Source organism: Python bivittatus, unplaced genomic scaffold (genome assembly GCF_059951505.1).
Source record: "Python bivittatus isolate LINGU-HERP-01145 unplaced genomic scaffold, Pbiv_v1 ctg000080_np1212, whole genome shotgun sequence".
Taxonomy (NCBI): domain Eukaryota; kingdom Metazoa; phylum Chordata; class Lepidosauria; order Squamata; family Pythonidae; genus Python; species Python bivittatus.
In genome coordinates, this window is record NW_028277035.1 from 80,767,767 (window position 1) to 80,785,742 (window position 17,976).

The following is a 17,976-nucleotide window of genomic DNA, read 5'->3' on the forward strand; positions in this document are numbered from 1 at the left end:
AAGCATGTGTTGAGTATGACTATATCTGTTTTATGGAATGTTTGCTTCCTCAATCACTTAGCAGCAGTCCCTCAGCAAAAAGATCAGCAATGGATTTCCCTTAAAACTGTTTGCCCACCACTGTTTATCTCCCCTGTGGAATGTAGTGCATTGAAGGGGTCTGGCTGGGTTCAACTGAAGCAGAGGATCCTGCATCTTGTATGAACTGATAGGGAGCTTTAGAACGGCTTTCTCAGGAGTTGAGCAACTCAGAGAGGTTCTTTGGCATTGTAGCTAGCGATTTTTCAACAGCAGAGGTGTATGAGAAAAGTTTATTGAAAGTTTTTTTTTCCCCCCCTTTTTAATAATTTTGATACTATATTAGTTTTTATTTTAGGATTTGATTATTTGTAATTTTGGGGAGGCTTCATGATGCTTTTTTTATTGTTAGCTGCCCAAAGCCTTCATGCATGAGAAGGAAGAAGGAAGTTTGAAGCCAGTGAAGTCAACAAGGAGTTACAACCTTCTTGCTTTAGCTTTTAAGTTGTAGCAAAAAGAAAAATAGTTAACCACATTTCAAGAGCCTCTTGAGAGGAAAAAAACACGTTTATTCAAACGTTTCATGCCGCATACATGTAAATGCAGTAAGTTAAATACCAAATATTTTATCATCTGATAGATCTTAGGTTGACAATCCTTTTTATGACCTAAAAATATCTTTATGTAATGTTTCTAATGTAGTAGAAGGTCTTTATAACTGATCAGTAATTCCTGGAGTAATATTTTACTTTCACAGGTAATTTTTCCATTTTCCAGGACTCAGTTGCAAAGGATGCCAGGAAGGGCAAGCTCCCCATAATAGAGAGGGTACAACATCTGTCAGCTTGAGGATCACAACAAGCTGTGTGTGACATATTGAGGGCCACACTCCAAAAGGGGGCTGAGCCAGCATCTGCCTGGTGGGAGGATGGAGGAGTTTGAAATATCAAAATTGACATATACAAGGCTTAAAGCACCAATGTTGGTTCTGATACTCCCAGAATTTTTTTTTTATGTTTTATTTTAAACAGTCCTATCCTATGATGGGAGGGCTCTGGACACCACAAAAGGATGCTGGCAGGCCATATACAACTCCCAGGCTACGCTTTTTGTCCCCAACATATTATCTCCATGAATAAGCATTCAGTTTATTCTTTCAGAAGGCATTTTGCAAGCATTCAACATTTCTCAGAAGGTTTGAATCTTACGTATTCTCATGGCAACCCCAAACAATGCTCCACGTTCTTGCATATGCTCTCAGTAATAGAGATCCATCTCTATGGGATTAAATGCATAGTGTGGCCAACATAAAGAGCCAACTTGCCCCAAACGAATCATCCTTCTTCAGACACAAACCAAGTTCTATTCTAAAAACACTGAGTTTATGTATTCCATTGTATATTAAGGGAATCGGGATTGTATACCAGCGTTCTCCATACCGTTGCTTGGGGAGCATTGGATAGGGAAAGACTGCTATAGACTATGAACTGAGGGTGGAAAACAAACTGTTTAATAAGAACAAAGCCATAGCTTTATCGTGACCGAGCAGTTTGGTCCCATGTTCAGGTGACAGATCATTTGAATTGAATGGGTAATATCTGTGATTACTGAGTGTATTTTCAGACTTATTTCCACAGGAATGGTATTTTATTTTGATTGATAGCTCACCTTTCTGAATATTGGGTTCTCATAGATTGATATCATTGATCATAACAAGAATTGGTCATTTTTTTTCATTCATTGTGTGTTTGAGCACAACTGGGCAGGGATGAAACTATTCCTTATCACCCTTTTTCAGATTACAGGAGTTTTTTTGTTTGTTTCCTTTAAAGAAGATGGCTCCCAATACTCAATCTCATGGTGAAAATCAAACATAAGTTTTACAGTTGGGTGTCTTTCTAGGTCAGAGGTCCATTAAAGAATTTTGCAATGGATCTCGATGTCATGACATAGGTGAAGTTAGATGATAGCATTAATATTTCTTCTGTTATGGATTTTATTAGCAGCTGACTGTAGGGGTGGCGCAATTTCTAATGTAATCAAGGATCCTTACATAGTAAACAGTCCTACTGCGTGTCACTTAAATGAGAATGCTAAGTATCCAAGAAAATGCCTGCCACTGCTAGTGTATGCATTCTCATCTGTAAATTTGCTAATATATTTGGCAAACACACCATACCCCTTAGTTTTCTATTCAGTGTATATTTTAGATTCAATCTCTTACAAGAAAGGAGTTTGTCATGGCTTGGGATTGGCCACAATACACTACTGGTTTGCTATACACTGCTTATGAGTTTGCTAGGCCATTGACAGAATCACTGTTAAATGTCCTGTTAATTTATCATGCGTATTTGGACAATCAACAGCAAGGTGGATGGACTTGGTTACTGTTAGCCTTATGAGGTAGTCCAGACAAGACACACACCAGAAGTACTATTTCTAACTTTATTGTAAGGTTACATTAGTGGAATCTTGCAAGTCTGAAAGTACATCTCTCCCCCCTCGCCTTTACAGTCCAAGAAACTAGGGAGGGTCCCATCTGAGATGTTTGCCACACCCACATTCCATCTGCAGGTTCAACTGTCTGACTGGTGCCTAGTCTGAGGCTCTTCCATCTGTCTCCCAAGGTCATTCCCACATACCATTACAGTTACAGTGGCAATGGGTGCACCATTAGAAGACCTGAAGGACCAGGTTATGGGCAGATCATCATGGAGAAAATCTGTGGGGTTGCTAAGAGTTGACACTAACTGGATGGTACATAATCAGTCAATCACTTTGGTGAAAATGCATGGCATAGTCTTTTTTTGTTGCCATGCTTTGTTCTGGGAATCTAATGCTTTGTTTTGGGAGATCTACACTTAGCTCCCTTCTTGTTCATATTAGCACCATTTTTGGTTCCATTTTTGTTTGGGTCAGCCTTCTCTGTTGGGTGTAGTTATTTTCTTAACATTTTCCTGTCTAATTCCTTACCATTATGTGGCTGATATTATTCATTACATTGGATTTCTTTTTAGCTTTGGGTTTTTTTATGTGAATGATTCAAAAAGGCAGGACACATAAATCAGTCAAATATATAAAGCAAGAAAAAGCTTGTTCAGTGCCAAGAAGCGCAGGTAACCTATAATGAGCCTCGTATAATTTGTATTTTTAAGTTATTCATGTCTCTTAATCAGGGCCAAGGATTTTTTTTTATTTCTTTATTATATATTTTGAAAGAATATAAGAAGTACAAATAAGAAAATCAGGTACACATAGAGAAAGGTGGGATAAGCAACAAATCTGAAATATAATAAAGCTAATATATTTTTATTTATTTTATTTATTTAGTAGACTTGTCCCCGCCCATCTCCCCACAATGGGGGACTCTGGGCGGCTTACAACACACTAAAATCAGAAATACATAATTAAAAGTTATAAAAGAACCACACTTGCAGAGATAAAAAAGAGATTAAAAGATCCAAGAGGCCGATAGAGGCCACACTAGGCCTCTAGGGGGCCAGCCAGCCCCATTTCTGACAACCTCCCTCCCCGCCCCAGGCCAGAGAGAAAAACACATTTACCCAAAATGGAAGGAGGAGAAAAAATCCAAGAGGCCGGTGGAAGCAACACCAGGTCTCTAGGGGGCTAGCCAACCCCATTTCTGATGATCTCCCTCCCTGCCCAGGCCAGATGGCAGAGCCAGGTCTTCAAATCCCTCCGAAAGGCCGTGAGTGAGGGGGCCTGTCTCACCTCTGGGGCCAAGATGTTCCAAAGGGCGGGGGCTACAGCAGAGAAGGCCCACCTTCTGGACCTCGCTAGTCGGAGTTCTTTTGCTGAGGGGGTCACTATTAACTAATTAATTAAATTTGTCCCCCGCCCATCTCCCCCCAATGGGGGACTCTGGGCGGCTCACAACACGTTAAAAGCAATACATAAATACACAATTAAAAATCTATAATAATTCACATTTACAAAAATAAAAGGAAAAAATCCAGGAGGCCGATGGTTCAAGGCAGCAACGCCAGGCCTCTAAGGGACCAGCCAAACCCTCACTTGATGGTGCCCCTCCTCCCCCCAGGCCAGATGGCGGAGCCAGGTCTTCAGATCCCTCCAAAAGGCCGGGAGTGAGGGGGCCAATCTCACCTCTGGGGGCAGGATATTCCCAAGGGCGGGGGCCACACCAGAGAAGGCCCGCCTCCTGTACCCCGCTAATCGAAGTTCTTTTGGGGATCCAAAAGAAATTTTACTGAAATTTTAAAATTTTACTTTTACTGAAATTTGGAATTTATTTATTTATTTATTTTTATTTATACATAGACTTATCCCCGCCTATCTCCCCACCATGGTGGCCTCTGGGCGGTTTACATCAAATTAAAACAAATAAATACGTGATTAAAATTTATAAAAAGACAAACACATCTACACAGATGGAAAGAAGAGAACAAAATCCAAGAGGCCGATGGAAGCCACACTAGGCCTCTAGGGGGCCAGCCAGCCCCATTTCTGACAACCTCCCTCCCCGCCCCAGGCCAGATGGCAGAGCCAGGTCTTCAAATCCCTCTGAAAGGCCTGGGGTGAGGGGGCCTGTCTCACCTCCGGGGGCAAGATGTTCCAAAGGGCGTATATTACAATATGTCATTAGAGGCTTACAGTATTATGAGATATTTCATATCCATTTTCTGTCAAAATCCGTTGATATTCAAGGATAGATATTGCTGGCACAGAAAAACCACAGTATATCAGATCATGATTATCTGTCTCCTTAGGGAAGAGATGAATCTATCTATCAAGATGGATCTAGAATGTTCCCCAGAGAATTTGCTTTGACCAGAATCTAAGACAACAAAGGAAATACAGCCTAATTCTAGCTGGGTGAGGGCATTAGAAGTTGAGTAAAGGACACATGTTATGGCTTTTAAGAATTTTGGTTTGATGATTTCAAAGCTTGAAGTATCCTTATAAATACACAACTGAGCACCATATAGCATCAAACTCAGAACTTTAGCTTTAAATAATTTGATTGCTGCTGGGACATAGTTATTACCAAGTTGGCTTGTACTTTAATAATCAGGAGGGATTTCTCTGAGCTTTTATTTTAAGCTCACTCAACTGGTTGGTCCAGCAGGTGGAAGATTGAATGTAAACACTTAAGTACTTATAGGTTTTAGCCCACTCAATAAGTCTCCCATTGATCTTCCACCTAATTGGAGACTTAAAGCGCTTTCTTGGGAATGTTAAAACCTTCATTTTAGAGTAATTAATTTCATGGTATTCCTTAGAGCAATAAGGTATTAATGCTTTAAGGCATCAATGCGTACCCACATCAGTTATAGATGGAATGGCCACACCGTCAGTATATAGGAGAATAAAGATAAGGTGATGGTCAAGAGGTGGGGGATGGAATTCTGGCTTAGCAAGAACCTCAACAATATCATTGATATACAAATTAAACAGCTTTTTGTTGGGGAATTTTAAAAAAAAGTAAACATGGCTAGAGATACTGAGTTCAGCCTTGAGTTAGCCATTATTGTTCCTACATTCCTTGTTTCATCTGACATGAGATCATGAACTCTATGTTAATGTACTATTTACAACAATTTCCAAATTGATTATTTACTTAGAATCCTAGCAGTCATTAGTATGGGCTTTGCTACTGTGCTTGAGAACAAGCTTCGTTACAATCAGGTGAAATTTGGTGTTTTTTTTTTAATTTTTACTTACTTTTTTATTAGTATGAAGTATATATATGATTTTTATCAAAAAAAAATGGGAGCTGCAAATTGTCAATATTGAAAGAGAAAATCTGTCAACTTTGATGAAACTGCCAAGATTAGAAAAAAAATTATTTGTAGCAGTATATGTAGTCTGTGAACTATAGGCTAAAGCCCTGGAACACCTATAGTTTCCAATAGATTGTTCAAACAGGACATCTTATGAATAGCTTCAGGGTTGTTGTTGTTGGGGGTTTTTTGCCATTATTAATCATCAAACAGCTCTGAATGTAAATAAAAGGTATATGTCATATTTTCAATACATTAAATGTTTGAAATACTTGGATTCTTCCCCGCCCTCTTAAAACTAGTAAAGTGACAAACTGAAAAACATGACTATTACTGCTAAGTCTTCATCAAAACCAAATGTATTCTTTTATTCTTTCACCTACAGATCTCATATTTCTTCTCACATTACATCTGACCAAAAGTTATACATGAACCTACTGGAGCTGAAACAGGGTGCAGACATTTTTACTTCTATTCTCAACTCCCACATGAAAAATATTTTATTGTTCTCTGAACATTCTAATTACTAGATGATATTCATATATCTTAAAACCTGATTTTTTTAAAGTACAGATCAAAATTTATTTTCTGGTAGGAGAATGGAATTCAGCTGCTGCTAAGTTTGATTCTATCAGGATTCCATCCCTTCTTCCGTCTCTCTTGCTTAGCTGTTCCCTTTTGGGGTCAGATGAATTATTAGTAATTCCAGCAAGCATTTTGGATGTACCTCATTTATCTAATATTGAATGATTTGCTCTTCTTATAGACCAAAGTATTGTCAGCTATTTTCTCCAACACTAAAACTCAAAGACATCCATTTTTCTTCATTCTTCTTTCTGTTGGTCCAGCTCTCAAGGTGATTTTACAACTGGGAAACCAGGCCTTTGATATTAAATTCCTTGGTTGTCAATATCATGTTTCTGCATTTTAATATTTTGTCAAACTCGATTATCCCATTCTTTCTCATATGTAGCAGATGTTTCTTTAGTTAATGGCTATGATCACTATTTCTGCGAATTTTTGAGCCTTGGAAGATAATCTGTTATTACTTAAACTTCTCTGACTATTTGAATTTAGGTATTTCCTATTGAGGTAATCTTAGTGTGTGTGTGCTTTAATACTGAACATCAAGTCAACATTTGCACTCAAGATGATATTATAAGCATACCTGTGGTTGTTAATGTTTCTCCCAGAAATTTTAGTTTCAATTTTTATTTCTTCTCACTCAGCAGTGATGATTCATTTCTGCAATTTGATGCCACTCAGTTCTAAAAAGGCTCTGAGTGGCGGACAGATGATGCAGAATAACAAGTATTAAAAGAAACAAAAAATAATCAATCCTCTCATAATTAGTAATAATCTGTGAAAAATGCCTTTTCTACTCCTTTCTCAATGTTGAACTATTTAGTTGTACTGGATTCTGTTCTAACTGTTGCTTCCTGGCCATCATCAGAGTCTCTTTTTAACGAGATGGGCGGTGACAAATTAGATAGATAGATAGATAGATAGATAGATAGATAGATAGATAGATAGATAGATAGATAGATAGATGCATTCAAATTCCTCAATAAGCAGATACAGTTGGCTCAATACACCTGTGTTTTTAAGGGGCCTTCTATAATTTGCTATGGTCTACACAACAAATGTAATTCACAAATATAAACAAAGCAATATATATGTATGTCTTTGGAACTCTCTTGTGTTTCTGTTATCAGTCAGATGGCAGCAATGCCCTCTTGGGTGCTCCTACTTCTTCTGAATCCAGCTTCTGCATCTAGCAGTTGTGATTCCAGGTATTGTTGAAGTCTGGAATGAAAAACTGGAGGATTCTCAGTCTTCACATATGAAATAAGCACAGTCACTTGATCGTTCTATGATTCTTTGTCATTGACCTTTCTTGGTACTGGAAAATAAATTGATATTTTCAGACCCTAGGTCATTGCTGTGTTTTCCATACCTGTTTACAAGCTGCAAGTGAAGATGCTGGCTTAATTATAAAAGAAAGGGCTAAAATGTATGTTAGAAAGTATGAATTGGTGCCATGTAGATGGTTGTCAATAATTGATCCAATTCCTAAAGATAGGCTTTGGACAAAGCTGGCAGCTCCTTCTGTTGATTAAAAACTCTTACTTCTGATGATGGCATTTCATGAAAGTACTTCAGAGCAAGTGAGATGCCCCCCAGGATGTCTCCTTATGCCAATCCTTACCCAGAAAGAAGTGAATCAAACTTCATATTACATAGCTTCTCTCCTTTTTAGCATTTACATTAATATAAATTGAAATTATTACTCAGAATTGGCTAATAAATCCATTTTGGGTTCTTTTATATTTTATTTTTGCTGATACAAACTGCAAGTAGGTTTAAGGCAAAGTCTTCAAGCCTTTGTCTTGTCTTGTTGAAAAACTATCCATTATTCTTTTTAAAAAATTGTAGTTTTTGCTAGAAAGCTTATCCATCAATGGAAAATAAATAATAACTGTATAGGGCAAACTAAGGCCTTTAAATATCTATGAATTATTTTTCAACCCTCTGTTGCCTGGAAAGAATAAATAAAAGCTGTCACAGATTAGGCACATAGGACTGTCAATGCAATTTAGTATTTTGCTGGTAGCATAAGTGGTAATTATGTACTCACTGCTTTAAATATCTGTAAAGCTGTAGTGATTCTCCCTTTTGCTTTCTGGTTCCCAAATTTGCATTTACAAAAATTCATTAAGTTTGGAAACTGGACTAGTTTCTTTAGGGACCCATATGAACTCTGTCACCTTAGATTTTGGCTTAAATGGATACTTAACAAACCATTTCTGGCCTTGCAGATTTCAGTCATCTTGGGGGAAAAAAAAAACAGTTGATTCAATTCTTCCATACTGCAATCTTACAACCCAGTATTTGGTTTCACTGGGTTCAGGAGAACCAACATAGAACTAAGAGAGTATGCCCTTGACACCAGTCTTCAAAGTGATTGGAGCTGAGTCCTCCCTTGCTATGGGGGTGGTCTCGGTGGAAGATCATTACATATTAAGCTGCCTTTTTAATTTGGCTTGGCCTTCCTTCCTTCTAAATTGTCTTGGCAGCTCTGATGAGGAGAAAGCTCACCACCAATTGGCCAAGGTGCCTGCAGAAATATCTAGCAAGGTAGCCAACTTTTGCACAGCTGCTGTTGCTATTAGGAAGCTAATGGTATAGTCTTCTTCATTATTAATTACATATATTTGTCTGATCTTCTTGTGACATGTCAGGATTAATTGGTTTCCAGACATCTTTGTGAATTTTAAGTAATTTTTTTTTTAAATGTTTTACTTTTCATGGTGTGCCTCTCGGTTTTTTTGACAGCTCATCTTTCGCCATAACTCAAGCTTCACAAATTAAATCTAGACTGTAGTAAGTTAATGTGAAAGTAGAAAATCATAAGATGGTGATAGTTGCAAGTTACTTTCCAACAAATGATGATAATGATAGAATCTGGGCTGAGCTTTGGGAAAAATGATGCAGTGTTCTTCAATATATCTTTCTCCCATATTGCAGTGAGTGCAATCTGGGAGAAAGATATAAATATAGATACAGATATATTCTGTTAGATAACAAGATGGATGGGTGAGAATGAAACAATACACCAAAAAAGTGGGCCATTTGGAGAACCAAGAATAGATGAAAATGGTGATGGTTTGGTCAGCATCTTTTTAGAAAAAAGGTCTATTTTGAATATGGGCTTTAAGCATATTTTTTATGGAAAGGAATGAATGTAAAAACATGATTGATTTGATTGAATATTGTGAAAGTTTTTGAGAGAGTTAGTGAAGGATATAAGGGTGATGAAAGGTTCTTAATATGGGGCAAATCATTATTTGATAATGTCAAGTGTGGACCTAAAAGGAATGTGAACCTAGAAGAAAAGGAAAGTAGTAAAAGGAACAAGAATAAGAGTAGAACTATTGCAAGAAGAGAAAGTATTAAACCTGTATGGTAAAGGATAGAAGGTAGAATAGGAATGAATGGGAAATGGATAGGAAATGGATGTAAGGAAATACAGTATGGAAGCTGCATGGAATAGAGGGAAAAGAATTAGGTTATGAAGTGCCACAGAGATATGTAGAGTTATGCTAGTGGGAAACATGAAAAAGGATGCTTGGTGGAATAATAAAGGCTGTGGGTAAGAAAAAAATGCATATAAGAGAATGATTACTGCAAAAAAAAAAGAAGAAGAAGAAGAAAATATATTGTGTAAAATATAGGGATGAAGAGCCAGTTTGGTGTAGCGATTTAGGCACCAGGCTAGAAAGTGGGAGACCATGAGTTGTAGTCCCACCTTAGGCTCAAAGCCAGCTTAGTAACCCTGAGTCACACCGTCTCAGCTCTAGGAAGGAGGCAAGGGCAAACCACTTCTGAAACACCTTGCCAAGAAAACTGTAGGGAATTGCCCAGGCAGTTTTCAGGATTTTAAAAAAAACTGACTTGAAGGGGAGAGATGGCGGGGAGGGGGGCGGGAGAGAGAGAGAGAGAGAGAATTGCCAAAACTGTAGTGTAAGAGAACAAATGTCCATTTCTAATGACAGAAGTCAGAATTTCAGTTGAAAGGTTGATTAAAGTTGTAGTGTAGAACACCTAAAGTTTAAATTATCATCATCATCATCATCTACAGGATCCAACTTGGGGCAAATGTTCATAGTAATAAATGAAAAGAATATGAAATTACATTGAATATATCACATTTATGTAAAAAGTACAAAGAGTCACAGGAATGCCATTGCACTGGCATTGGAGATTTTAAACACATCGAGGATCCAATTGTAGTTTAAAAACTGAGCATGTGATAAGAATCACTGTATTTACAGTTTTTTCCCCCTCTCTTTTGAAAAGGTCTGTCTGCAGATGGTGGTGCCAAACGACAAGAGCATCTGTCCCGATTCTCCATGCCTGATCTAAGCAAAGATTCTGGAATGAATGTCTCAGAGAAGATGAGTAACATGGGAACCCTGAATTCTTCTGTACAGTTTAGAAGTGCTGAGTCTGTCCGCAGCCTAATTTCTGTTCAACAGTACCAAGATGTAGAAGCCAACCTACACAATCTTGCCAATCCCATTGGATACAGGGACACATCATCTCATGGAAGGATGCATCAGAGCTTTGATTATGAAGGTGGTATGGCAGGTAACAAATTGGCTGGACAAGAGAATATCAGGCATCCCCCAATGAGCGAACGCACGCCCAGACGAACTAACATCCGAGATGATGATCGGCGTTACCGCCCCCACAGGCCCCGACGGTCAAGGCGCTCTCGCTCAGATAATGCTCTTCACCTCACTAGTGAACAGAACTATAAGTTGAAAGAGAGGCCCTCTCTACGAGCCAGAGAGGACTATGACCAGTTTTTGCAGCAAAGAAGTTGCAGGGAGACCATGGAGCAGAACACACGGAGAAACCTGTATGGTCAGTGTCCAAGGACTGTATCAGACCTGGCTTTGCAAAACCACTTTGGCGAGAGATGGGGACCCTACTTTGCTGAATATGACTGGTGTTCCACGTGCTCCTCCTCCTCTGAATCTGACAATGAAGGCTACTTCCTGGGAGAACCAATTCCGCAACCAAGCCGACTCCAGTATGTCACTAGTGAAGAGCTTCTTCACAAATACGGCTCATACAGCATGCCTAAGTCTTCTACACTGGGTGGTCGAGGACAGTTACACAGCCGAAAAAGGCAAAAGAGTAAAAACTGTATCATAGCATAGCCACATTGCCCAAGCACAGTGTTGGAGAATGTAATTATTTCATCAACTTGCACTGCTGTAGGTTTTCAAGCGCTTTTTATTGTAACGAAACATCCAGGCAAGCAGGGAGCTGTTAGGAGAAGGTCATAGACAAAAGGTCTATAAATAGTCATAATTGTTGGCATGGTGAATATATTTTGCACATTTTATTTGGGGGAGGAAGGGAGGGAGGGGGAAAATTTATTTTAGCATGTTATAGTTACAAATTTACCTCCTTCCCACAAGTAACTGCCATCCATTTAATACCCCGTTCACCCATATGTTTTTAGTTGACATTGTTTTCTGTAATGAGCAGTTAGCTACTAGTTTAATCTCTCCTCTTTTTTTCCTTTGGCTTTTTATTTTCACCACCTGTTTGGGGGGCCATTTTTCCACCAGATTGCAAAGAAGATCCCATATTCGTTCAGTAAATGAGAGTTTGGAGAAAATATTTTTGTATTTGGTAATGTCAGAGGAATGTCCTTCTCCTAGGAGTCACTGGGACCTCTGTCATGCTTTGGCCAGAGCTAGACAAAAATTGCTTCAGAACCCTTCATCTTTTTGCCATCACATTCCTTCAGGATCAGCAAAACTTTATCTTCTCTACCTGCTTAAAACTGAAAAGTATGTCATCTTTTTTCTAAAGAATTCATGAATTCTCAGGCTTGCAGGCTACTTTAAAAGGTTATTGACACCTTCATATTAGGTTATAGGTGCCATATCACAAACACAAAATAGGAAATTATGGTTGTTGGGGCTTTTTTTCCCCCTTTTTTAAAGAGAAGAATACAGACACATGTACACATACAATTAAGTGTAAAAGTTAAAGGACCCAGATCTGAGAAGGAAGTTTACATCTCTTTAGAGAGGGGAAAGTCACTAAAATTTCAACTTCTTTTGGGAGGGTTAAACCAAAAGAATTGTAAATGGTTCTGTAGTGTCAGCATGAACTTGTTTTGAGTATAGAATTGTTTTCTGGTGCTCTGGTTTCCTGGCATTTGTTAACTGCTGTTCATTGCCAAGAGGTATCTTTTTCTGAAATTCATAATAAAATGAATACATCCTGATCATATTAGCACTCTACCCCTGGGTGATGAACACTTCAAGCCCATCATGAAGGCTGTTTGAAGGACCAATACTCAGGGTAGAATGGACTTCATTCTTTGGAAGTAGAAGAACACAAAAATAGCTTCAACATGGGTAGTTATATATATAGGGCTCAAAATGTATTGTGTGCTATGGTGGATGTGAGGTTTCTCTCTCTCTCACTCTCTTTCTCTCTCTTTGTGCTTTAAATAATTGGGAGACTGACATCAAGATGTGTTCTTTATTGTTTCTAGACAATACAGTCAGAAAGAAGGAAATACTTTTCTGTTATTGTATATTTTATTATAGGGTTGTAAAACGGGTTTCATTAGATTCCCAGGTAGGTCAGATCTGGACAACTGACAATACCTGTGTGTGGGTTCTCCAGAGAATGTAAGGACTCTGTTAATACAAAAGTCTATTGAATAGATGGCAAAATACAAACTGAGGGTGAGTGGGACTTTCCAAAGCAGGTGTGAGGGTCCCAGGCTCTTCAGCTGGACTTCAGAAGCAGAGGGCTTGGGCCCAGTCCTCCTGCCCTGTTGCAGTATTATTCCAACCATGAGGGACAGTCAAGACTGTGATTTGAAACACGATGACTGGGAAGGGAATCTCAGATGATGATGTATCCGTAACACAGCTAGGAATCTTTTGTTGTGTGCAAGGAGAATGTGATGATGATTTTTCCCCAAAAAAATAAAAAAGAAGGAAAAAGAAAAGAGATGTGGTGATGTATAAAAGCAAAATGTCTGAACTTCAACAAATGGTTTAATGGCCCCAGTAGAAATTATTTCTTTGTTGGTTAAAATAGGCTTTATTTATGATGGTCTCATCAAGGCTTACATACTTTATTTTTCTTCAGCAAGGGTTATGCTTATGGTCTACTCACACGGATGAAATTTCCATTGCATTTCATTATAAGGGGCACTCAGCCCATAGGGAAGGACGGAAGGAAAGAAATAGATAGGCAGATATGGACAGATAGATAAATAGACAGACAATACAAATAAAAAAGCAGACTCTGCATTCCACTCCTCATATGAATTGTTTCAGAGTTATCCAACTTCTGATTAGTATAAGGACAAATAAAACCAATAATCTGAAAAATATTATAGGCTTAATTATTTGGAGTAACCTTTGGAACCTTAGAAATAATTCTATGATATACACACACACACACACACAATTTTTAAAAATTATAATCTGTGAGTAAGCCACAATAACTGACTTCATACATCATGATAAGCCACAAAAGGTGATTCACAAACCACAGTGTCTTAGTTTATACGTTGCAATAAGCCAGCACCAAATAAAGAACATTGCAATATAGTTTGTCACGAGGATCCAGCAAATGGCTGAATTCAGATATTCATGATTGCTATGGTGAGTCTCTGCTGCATCAGAATTCAGGTTCACATTTCTCTCCCCTCCTTTGCATGAAAGAAATATGAAGCTTCCATCTGGAATTTAGAAGAAAGCAGTGTTTTGTCTTTTCCCAAATATGGATAATAGACCAACCTAAACCACAGTCAAACCATGTAGGGTCACCTGGTTTGTTCCCAATTGTGAATAACAACTTGCTTGTTAAACATCAAGAAAGGGGAAACAGACTATAAGAACAGCCTGGAGGGTTGCTGTGGGGCCTACACATCACATTATGGGATGGCTTCTGAATGCAGCTGATGAAAAACTAGGAACAGTCTTTGTATCAGCTGCTGGCTATGAAAACCACATTAATCAAATGAAAAGTGTGATGAGAAGTATAAAGTTAGCAGAATGGTATAATTAAACTTAGAAAAAGGGTATTTTGGTGGCCAGGATTGCATTTGAGAAGGAAAGCAGAGCCCCAGCATGTGTCGCTATCACATAAAGAGGGCAGAAGTGGTAATTTTCCAGGGAGGAGCACAGTGATGCCCTAGGATCAGAGGTATTTTTAAAAGATGTTATGCCAATGTAGTGCTTACATGGATATTTTTTGTTTTCCTTTTCAAGAGGGTGGGATACTATGCCATTGATTTCTGGTCATCACAGTGAAGGGACCTCCAGGAGATACATGTGATTCGGGGGCTACAAGTTGTCCACCTCATTATTCATGATGTGATTTAAGCATTTCTGATCTTGGACTTTCATCAAATCCTAGTGAAATGAACCACATATTAAGCAACTAAAGGGGACATTCGTATTATTTATTAATGAAACACATATATTCCAAATGCCCATTATATTAAACAATACCAGCAATAGTATAAATTTTAAATACCCCTGTTAGAATTCGGTCAAGTGTTATGCACTTGATGCTTCATTAAATATCCATTTTAATAGAAGATACTTTCATGCACTTTATCAATGAACTGCTGTTGACAGAATTAAAATCCAAAACTGCAATTTCATGCCCATTTACCTGAGAACAAGACTCTTGAATTGTACGAGTTTGACCTCTAGCAAAATACGTGTAGCATTGCATTGTGAATCTTTTATATGGCTATAGTAAGCCACAAGGAGTGGCTTGTATTTTGAAGATGTATGCATGTGACCTAACTGATCGTCTATAATTGTCAATAATTATGCTTAATTACTTCTGAAAATTATAGCTAGAGGACAGGCTGTTAATTGATGTTAATCAAAATGTTCCAGGGAGATTCAGAGATGAATTCTTATAGAGGATTTTGGCACTGCATCAAGAAGAAGGAAAATAAAGGCATGCAGGTGCTGAGTTTGAAATGTGGGGATTCTGATGTGTTGTGTACCTTCTGCACAAGCCCAGGCAGCAAGCTAAGAGAATTCAGCTTCCTCAAGCCGCTGCCTTGGATGAACCAGTTTAACCCTTGACCTGAATTTACTAGCAGAATCTGCCTTCATCCCTAAACTTACAGACACATCCATCAAGGTAAGCAACATTATGCAAAGCAGAGAAAAGGAATAAATAGTGAAACCTGAAAAAGATGTGAGATAAGAAAAGGAAAAAAATATGGCTAAATCTAGTTTTCAGCATTGACAGTAGCTTTCCGTACCTTTCTGTCCTTACGCGCCATCCTTGCTTCATATTTTACCTTTTTTCTGCAAACTCTGTTCCAGAGAAACTCATCAACTCCAATGAAGAACTTTCTCAGCCTTCTTGTTCCTCTCAAACCATTCACTCTTTATATATTTGTTTTGCAATTTCATCCTCATTCATTCGCTTTAAATGGCCAAACCACCTTAATGTGCTTCTTTCATGCAGTTCACTCACTTCTGTAATCAATCCCCATTTATTCAGCAACCTATCTCTGTATACACACCAATACTTAAGTAATCCTTTCCCACCGCATTCAACTTCTTTTTATTCTGACATACCAAAACTCACTCCCACTTAGCCAAATGGGCAGAAGCTTGCTCTCATACATAGAGACATTTTCCTTTCTTTCAACTAGTATTCATTCTTCCAACTCCTGCCAATTATTCTACTAGTATTTATACATCTTAAAATTGCTTTACTATTTTTCCATCTTTAGTAAAGGTACAAAAATGTATGTACTTGCTCAATTATGTTTACAGTTTGGGTTTGTTTGTTTGTTTTTTACATTTATACATTAACTCATAATTGCTCACTCCTTTTTCTGGGTCTAACCCAACCACCATGGTCTTTGATATATCTGTACATATGCACCTTGAATGGCAATCAGCAAGCAAAGCTCTTTCAACTTGGGTTTTTATGTAACTTCCAGGATGCAGCATTCACCATCTATGTGGTTGCATATGAAGAATCTATCTAACCTTGGTTGCTAGCATATGAATAATTAAAGCCGGCTATTCTCCAAAGAGGGACATATTTAGTTTACCAGCCAAAGTCAAAGGCATTCCTTGCTACCAAGGTTATTTGGCTGTCCAGTGTCAATGCTGGTTCCAAAAGAACTATCAGGCTGTAAACCCGTTCCTTATTTTATTTTATTTTATTTTATTTTATTTTATTTTATTTTATTTTATTTTATTTATTTATTTATTTATTTATTTTTAAACTTGTATGCCGCCCATCTCCCCCAATGGGTGACTCTGAGTGGCTCACAATAACAAAAATGAAAAAACACACCAATCCCTCCAACAGTGGCTAAAATCCATAAATAATTAAAATACAAACATACATTAAAAATGTCCTAAAAACCCCCTGTATATTTTAGCACTAACACCTTCAAGATGCTGGGGGGAGGAGCCAAAACCCATCACCCCACCAGCCATCTCCACAGATGCGAGCCCCCATACGGTCCCCAGGCCTTCTGGCAGAGCCAGGATTTAACCCCTTTTCTGAAGGCCATGAGGGAGGGGGCACATTGGACCTCGGGAGGCAAGATGTTCCATAGGGTGGGAGCCACAGCAGAAAAGGCCCTCTGCCTAGACCCCACCAATCGAAATTCCTTGACCGGTGGGGTCTGCAACCTGCCCCTTCTGCTGGACCGAGTGGGGTGGGCTGAAATAACCGGGGCGAGATAGTTCCTCAGATAACCTGGTCCTGTGCCATGAAGGGCTTTAAATGTGATGACCAACACTTTAAATTGGACCCGGAAACAAACTGGCAACCAATGCAGCTCACGCAACAGCGGTGTTATATGTGCCCTCCTAGGGGCATTGAGAACTGTCCGCGCCGCTGCATTCTGCACTAGCTGTAGCTTCCAGATACTCTTCAAGTGTAGCCCCATGTAGAGCGCGTTACAGTAGTCCAGCCTGGAGGTGACCAGGGCATGGGTGACCGTGCAGAGGGCCTCCTGATCCAGGAAGGGGTGTAACTTATTGGGGGTGGCAACTCCCCATCTGGAATAAGCATATCTCTGAGTCCTAAAGTCAAGCGTCCAGAATAATTTACAACTTTCTCTTCTCTGCACTTATTTTTATTCCCACATCCAACCCTGAAGAACCTCAGCTCAGTAGCTGGGAATCATTAGATTATTGATGGCAACTAACTGCAAACATGTGAGTGGTCTTTTCCAGCAGCTTTATATAGATACGTAAAATAAAAGATAACATTTTGATGGATGCCCCTCCCTCAGATTGTTCTCCGGGAGCTGAATAGCAGTTTCCCAATATCACTTTCTGAGAGCACTTGGAGATAGGAACAGAATCATCACAAACCATTGGTGCCAGTCCCCCAAGCACTTCAAAATGATGTCACGATCAACAGTATCAAAAGCTGCCAATAGGTCCAGAAGTATCAACAGGATTGTGCTTCCTCTTTCTGTGTCCTGCTATAGAACATCCTGTGGCAGGGTAAAGTGCCCAGCTGGAGGAAAGCAGTTGGAGGAGGAAAGCAGGTAGGTCTGTACCAAGATCATGGATTTTTAAATTTTTTTTTTAGGGAAGGCAGGTGACCAGCACAAGACCATGAGAACATAGGC

General features: G+C 38.8%; 1 protein-coding gene across 8 annotated transcripts in view; it reads left to right on the forward strand.

The window, feature by feature from the left end:
• PRICKLE2 (prickle planar cell polarity protein 2) overlaps nt 1-13,707 on the forward strand; it is a 301,204-nt gene extending 287,497 nt beyond the window's left edge. For 7 of the 8 annotated variants that reach the window (XM_088134398.1, XM_088134401.1, XM_088134399.1 and 4 more), the window contains one exon: nt 10,641-13,706. In XM_088134398.1, coding sequence (XP_087990524.1) covers nt 10,641-11,509 — 869 coding nt within the window. In that variant the 3' untranslated portion in view covers nt 11,510-13,706. Of the gene's footprint in view, nt 1-10,640 lie in introns of all 8 variants that reach the window. The other variant, XM_088134397.1, reaches the window with a different exon arrangement.
• Nucleotides 13,708-17,976: the final 4,269 nt, after the last annotated feature.